At 36.7% G+C, this 7,500-nt stretch overlaps 1 protein-coding gene across 1 annotated transcript in view; it reads right to left on the bottom strand.

Annotated features, from left to right (window-relative positions):
• Nucleotides 1-4,379, bottom strand: part of LOC137654207 (uncharacterized) — a 10,549-nt gene extending 6,170 nt beyond the window's left edge. Inside the window, exons 1-2 of the mRNA XM_068387842.1 lie at nt 4,247-4,379; nt 3,679-3,727 (exon numbers count right to left, since the gene is read on the bottom strand). Of these exons, the coding sequence (XP_068243943.1) occupies nt 3,679-3,727; nt 4,247-4,379 (182 nt within the window). The remainder of the gene's footprint in view (nt 1-3,678; nt 3,728-4,246) is intronic.
• Between the last annotated feature and the right edge of the window lie 3,121 nt (nt 4,380-7,500).

Here is a 7,500-nt window from a genome sequence, read left to right as displayed (position 1 = left end):
GTAAAATCCGGCCTGATATTCTCGGCTATCATAAGATATTGTTGATGAGCTGTAGATGCACTCTTCTCTCTCTCTCTCTCTCTCTCTCTCTCTCTCTCTCTCTCTCTCCTTTCCCCTTCATCCTTGGTCTACAGGAGTAGATCAAAGAACAAACAAACTTTAAAATGGCGTGATACGTAATGAGAAAATATTGCGTTTACGTAAAAGTTATGAGAGAGAGAGAGAGAGAGAGAGAGAGAGAGAGAGAGAGAGAGGGGGGGGGGGTTGTTTTTTATCATCAGTTACGTCTAGCTAGTATAAATACGATTTTATACATACATACATACATACATACATATACAATATATAATCGTGTGGGGGGGTTGTATATATAACCAGGAACCTTATGTTAACAGTAAGGAATCAGCATACGTATTATGTAAATATATAATCAGAATACATGCAACGTCACAACTTAGGCAGATAGTGTAAAATCGGGTGTCCTTCAGTTTCACCCCTCGTGTAAATAGGTAATTAGTATCTTGAAAAACATTTTAACACCGAATATAGCTAAATTATAGCCATAATATTGTCGCACTATATATGGCCTTTAATATGAAAAGTTGGTGTTAGTAACAAAACCAATTTAATATTTACAAATAATTTAATGATATTGATTATTCGTTATGTTGAACGTGCCTCGTTTAGAGTTGAGGATGCTGAATGGCCTTCCTAGCACCAGCGCTAAGCCTCATGTGTTATATATCCAATCCTCAATGGAGTTAAACAATTGTCTAGTCGTTGTTTACAAGGGTTGTTGTGGCCTGATTGGTAACGTCTCTGCCTGGTGTTTGCCAGACGGGGGTTTGAGCCCCGCTCAGACTCGTTAGTGCCTTTAGCGTCTGCAACCTTATCATCCTTGTTAGCTAAGGTTTGGGGGAGCATATAAGTCTCTACTGAGTCATCAGCAGCCATTACCTGGCCCTCCCTGGTCCTAGCTTGGATGGAGAGGGGGGCTTGGGCGCTGATCATATAATATATATGGTCAGTCTCTAGGGCAATGTCACTGTCCCTTGCCTCTGGTATTCATGAGCGACCTTTAAACCTTCAAAAGGTTGATTCCAAGCAAGTTTTGACTTTTCAAGATTTGGCAACTTAAGAGGAGCATACAATGGGTCACAACGATGAAGGTTCCAAAATGTTTGGTTGTCCGGTTGGTTGATTAGTTACCAACATGTTTGGTTCCCCGGTTGTTTGATTCGTTACCAAAATGTTTGGTTGTCCGGTGGGTTGATTAGTTACCTAAAATCTTTGGTTGTCTGGTTGGTTGATTTGTTCCCAAAAGTTTGGTTGCCTGGTTGTCTGATTCGTTCCCAAAATGTTTGGTTGCCTGGTTATCTGATTCGTTCCCAAAATGTTTGGTTGCCTGGTTGTCTGATTCGTTCCCAAAATGTTTGGTTGCATGGTTGTTTGATTCGTTCCCAAAATGTTTGATTGCCCGGTTGTTTGATTCGTTCCCAAAATGTTTGCTTGCCTGGTTGTCTGATTCGTTCCCAAAATGTTTGGTTGCCCGGTTGCTTAATTTCAAAATGTTTGGTTGCCCGGTTGATTAATTTCAAAATGTTTGGTTGCCCGGTTGGTTGATTTGCTAGGCCCCAAAAAGTACTTTTCCAAAAACTGTAAAAGAAAAGATAGGCGACATGGTTGATATCTTCGGTAAATGGGCGAGTTTCTTTTGTTCGTTTGTTGGTTTTATCATATCCTTTTTTCCCTTTTTCGTATATTTATTGGATATTGGAAGCTGATGGTCGATGGAAGACGCTGGTAATTTATGACTGGTCTGATTCATCTCTTGATTTCATTGTTTGGTTTGAGAAATGAGAGAATTTTTCTTTTTTAGATGTTGATGTTAGTCTTTGTGTAGTTTTATTTGTATGTGTGTGTACGTATGTGTATGTATATATATATATATATATATATGTGTGTGTGTGTGTGTGTGTATAAATATATATATATATATATATATATTATAATATATATATATATATATATACTGTATATATATATTTATATATATATATATATATTTGTATATTATATATATGTGTGTATATATAATATATATATATATATATATATATATTTGTATATATATATATATATATATATATATATTATATATATTTATATATATATATTTATTTCCGGGGATACATTTTTACTAATTTATTTAGCTTTTATTATTTCTAAGTACTAGAACTATACTTCAAAGTAAGTTCTTGCTTTAAACTAATGAAACCTCCGTAGTTCTGTTTATTATTCACGAATAACGTAATCGGAGCTATAAATATTTGACCATTCATTAATTTCAAAAGATCGTTATTCTTTAGAATCAAATGAAAAAGTGGATCACGTAAAATATTTTCACCTATTCAACCGCCATATTATAAAGATCATTCCACAATCTGGTGATAGCTGGAATAAAATTTATTGAATACTGTCTAGTATTGAGCTTATGATTGAAATGGCAAGATGGTTAGAATGAATTGCATACCTATTACAACACCCGGAATGGTAGCGTCTAGGATGGTCAGAATTATGACATTTTATGCAACGTGCATAAAAAACAAACGAACAACGGTGCTAGAGAGTAATAATAACTGCAGTAGCCCGCAAGTTTTTGCCCAACGAATTAGAGATGTGTCAGCAGTTGAAGACCAGACAAAAAAAAAAAAAAAAAAAAAATACTCGAAACATGGTAAAATGAAAGAATTAAAACATTCCCTCTGGATAGATTGATCACCGAAAATCTTGGAAAGACTTAATAAGACTCTGTGCGACTGAAGAAGAAAAATCAAAGCTATACAGCTTACTTGTCACGAAAACGATAGAATTAACTTCTTTTCGCCTCATGTAATGCATTAATGCTTTTTTTTTTGGGGGGGGGGGATTTCTAGTCAGACTCTACTCCTGTTGTAGCCCTTTGGCTTATCGAATTTTGCTTTTCCAACTAGGGTTATAGTCTAAACTTAGTTCTCTTGCTTGAGGGTACACTCGAGCACACTGTATCTTATTTCTCTTCCTCTTGTTTTGTTAAAGTTTTTATAGTTTATATAGAAAATATTTATTGTGGTTACTCTTCTTAAAATATTTTATTTAACATTTTTCCTTTCCTCACAGAGCTATTTTCTCTGTTGGAGCCCCTGGGCTTATAGCATCCTGCTTTTCCAGCTAGGGTTGTAGCTTTGTAAGTAATAATAATGATAACAATAATGAATGGCAGAGGCAAGGGACAGTGACATTGTCCTATCGAGTAGGACAATGCCCTAGAGACTGACCATATGATCAGTGCCCAAGCTAGGACCAAGGAGGGCCAGGCAATGGCTGCTGATGACTCAGCAGGTAGACCTATAGGTTTCCCCCCCCCTCATCCTTAGCTCACAAGAATGGTGAGGTTGCAGCGACCAAAGGAACTAACTAGTTTGAGTAGGACTCCAACCTCAGTCTGGCGATCACCAGTCAGGGGACCTTACCACTTCGGCCACCAAAACCCTTAGCTAATAATAATAATGATAATAATAATAATAATAATAATAATAATAATAATAATCTGCGCTTCGTAATTTGCCATATAAGTATGAAGTAGTTATTCCACTTTTTATGTTTATATATTTTGTAGCAAAGGTATTTTAAACTTACAATACAGAAGGAGGATTTCGCCTTTCTATTCTTTCCGGTATATTCGAATCTGTTTTAAGGTCATTGGTTTGACAGTCTCTTACATTGAATTATATATGGAAAATTTTAATTATTCTAGAAGTGTAGGGCGATGAGTTCTGCATTTTGTTTTACTTAATGAAACGAAAGCAAAGTAGAGTGAAGGTTAATTCTGATCGTTTATATATGAACAATCTTATTAAGTGGGAAACTATCAATATAACATAGTCCATTTCTTTTAGCGAGACATATTTGCACCGACTCGTAGCGGTGCCCTTTTAGCTCGGAAAAGTTTCCTGATCGCTGATTGGTTGGACAAGATAATTCTAACCAATCAGCGACCAGGAATCTTTTCAGAGCTAAAAGGGCACCGTTGCGAGTCGGTGCAAATCTGCATCACTAAAAGAAATGGACTATAGTATATATTTTGCCATAAAGACATTCCCAGAAACCTCTTCTTCCCCCTTTAGCGTCCTTACATATGTAATCTTTTCCGGGGAACAAAATGGAAAAACTCTTAATTAGTTGAAAGGGTTTCCGCCCCACCCACCCCTCACCTCCCTAAGGTCGTTGGGGTTAGAGACAGAGGGTTTTTTTAGGGGGTGCCGTAGGGGTGGTGGGGACATGTGGGGTGGGGGACCCATTCCTAATTCGTGCAACATGGTATGGGGAGACTTTCTCATTTTACGCCTATTACCTCCCCTGTAAGTCAATCATTTAAGATCTTTTTTTTTTTTCAGGGAATTATTTCAACAACTCGACTCGTTTTTTAATGTTATGTTCTGCAGTTTTAAGTTTGTGGAAAGTGTCAAGATAAAAGTTTTACGTAATTCTCTCTCTCTCTCTCTCTCTCTCTCTCTCTCTCTCTCTCAAAGCTTCGTTTGAAGCTCTTGTCATCCAGTCAGTTTGAAGCACGACGCAAAATGCAAGCTTTTTCCATGGGTAGGGGGGAAGGGTTGTCTCACTTCTGGGTAGATGGATGGTCTCCCGGGGGGGGGGGGGAGTAGTGGAGTTGGTTCAGGGGAAAAAGGGTGGGGGGATAGTTTGAGGGATGGACGGATGATAGGTTTCCGTGGCTCCTAATCACAGCGCTGTGTAAAGTTAATATCTTGGATTGATTGAAAGATTATTTTCTCTGGTGGGCGCCTTCAATCACCTGTCAGAGAAGGGGGGAGAGAGAGAGAATCTGCGTGCCATGGATAACTGGGGGTGGGGGGGGTCTAGTGGGTTTTGGGGGGATCTGACTGACCTGCCCGTTGTCACACATCTGTCAGGAGCCTCCTTTGTGGCACCGTGATGCCTGCGTGTACGGATGGACAGAGAGATGGACGTTTTAGGACTTCAGGGACAGGGGGAAGGTTTAATGGCTGTAGAGAAACTGTTTGATGGCCAGGGAAAACTACCGGGATTCATAACTGTGTTTTTGCAAGCGAGATTGGCTGAAGGTTTTTTTTTTTTTTTTTCTTTTTTTTTTTTTTTTTTTTTTAGTGAGGTAAAAAGATGTTGCAGTGTTAGTGCCTGTGCCTTATTACAAGCATAGTGTGGTAATGGGGTAATTGCGCATTACGCGTTAATACATAGATACACAACGTATTATTTATTATTATTATTATTATAATAGTTGGAATTATTATTATTATTACTACTACTTGTTAAGCTACAATCCTAGTTGGAAAAGAAAGATGCTATAAGCCCAGGGGCTCCAACAGGGAAAATAGCTCTGTGAGGAAAGGAAACAAGGATAAAAGAGAAATGATTAACAATCAAAATGATATATTTAAGTACAGTAACAATAATTGAAATAAATATTTCATAAGTAAACTATGAAAGCTTTAACGAAACAAGAAGTGAAATTAGATAGAATAGTGTGCCCGAGTGTACCCTCAAGCAAGAGAACTTTAACCTAAGAGAGCGGAAGACCATGGTACAGAGGCTATAGCACTACTTAAGAATAGAGAACAATGGTTTGATTTTGGAGTGTCCTTCTCCTTGAAGAGCTGTTTAGCATAGGTAAAGAGTCTCTTCTACCTTTACCAGGAGGAAAGTGGCCACTGAACAACTACAGTGCAGTAGGTAACCCTTTGAGAAAAGAATGATCTTCCTAATCGGGTAGTTGAATCGGTAAAACTTCAAAAGTTCAAAGTTGCAGCAAATGTTTTTATGTTGACCAGGCTGACATGAGTCTTCTTATAGTTTATATATGACATATCTGTTTTGACAACGTTCTTACTGTTTGTAGAATGATTTGTTGTTAATTTGTGCTTATCATTTATTCCCTTGTTTCCTTTCCTCACTGGGCTATTTTCCCCTGTTGGAGCCCTTGGGCTTATAGCATCTTGCTTTTCCAACTAGAGTTATAGCTTGGCTAGTAATAATAATAATAATAATAATAATAATAGTTTTTTTTATTATTCTCCTTGCGGAGAAAGAGAGCGGGTTTAGATTTAAAGAAATTAATATTGTATAGGTCATTTAATTGCAGCCAAAACATTCTGAAAGGCAAAAGCTTCAAATTACATAAAATGGTAACCTGTTCCAATTTTTTTTATTGTTATATATTTTTATCATATGCTTTTTTTCGAAGTGTTATATTGTGAAACTAATTGTAAATTATCTCGAAAATATACAGTTCATTTACGAAACTCATTTCTTTTGTTTTATTTTAATTAATACGTAGTTTCAATAAAAATTCCCGTGATTGCAGGCAGAATTTCAACGAGTGTTCATGAGGATGGAGACCTAAAAATAATTTTATAGTTCATATACAGTATATATATATATATATATATATATGTATATGTATATATACATACATACAGTATATGTGTATATATATGTATATATATATATATATATTATATGCATATATATAACATATATATATATTTATAGATAGATAGATAGATATATTCTGTACGTGTGCGCGCGGGGCAGGTGTATTCCCTGAACAATAAGTCTTTCCTTCTCTCACGAGAAGTGACGCGAGATATTAGTTGGTTAGCCACAGTCGACTCTCATAACCATCTTCCGTAATAGCCAAGGGTTTGCCTTTTGTTGAGAATGGCCAGCACTGAAGGCTATCCTGGCACTTGCAAGGAAAGGGTGGTGGTTCGGATGAGAACTTTTAGTTGTTGATGTTGTTGTTGTTGTTCATTTTGACAATGCTTATTTATTGTGCGTTCTTGTCAACAACGGGTTCATGAAAGTTATGTTTGTGAATTAGACATGAATTATTTTTTTTGTGAATTAGACATGAATTAATTTATTCCTTTATCTTGATGCTTAGTCTCCATTGCCTACATGTGCATTCTCTCTCTCTCTCTCTCTCTCTCTCTCTCTCTCTCTCTCTTATATATATATATATATATATATATTTATATGAATGTATATTTATATATATATAATATACATGAGAGAGAGAGAGAGAGAGAGAGAGAGAGAGAGAGAGAGAGAGAGAAAGATGCCACTACAGTTATTGTCAACTGACACCTAGATTGCTGTTAACTATCATGGACGACTATTACCTGCCTTTTACCTGTCTTTCTAAGCGACCGGAAATGATACCCTCCCCCCCTCTCTCTCTCTCTCTCTCTCTCTCTCTCTCTCTCTCCCTGACTACATAGCTGGAAGTCAGCCGGTTATTAAATCAGGTCCCATTTAATAAAATCGCAAAGTTAACGTTTAATTTACCGGAGGAATTGTAAGTAGAATACCGGACGAATTAAAAATAGAATACCGGACGAATTAAAATAGAATACTGGAGGAATTGGAAATAGAATACCGGAAGAATTTGAAATAGAATAC

Source organism: Palaemon carinicauda, chromosome 15 (genome assembly GCF_036898095.1).
Source record: "Palaemon carinicauda isolate YSFRI2023 chromosome 15, ASM3689809v2, whole genome shotgun sequence".
In the NCBI taxonomy this organism is placed as follows: Eukaryota; Metazoa; Arthropoda; class Malacostraca; order Decapoda; family Palaemonidae; genus Palaemon; species Palaemon carinicauda.
The sequence above is the reverse complement of the archived record's forward strand: the minus strand, read 5'-3'. Positions and strand labels throughout refer to the sequence as shown.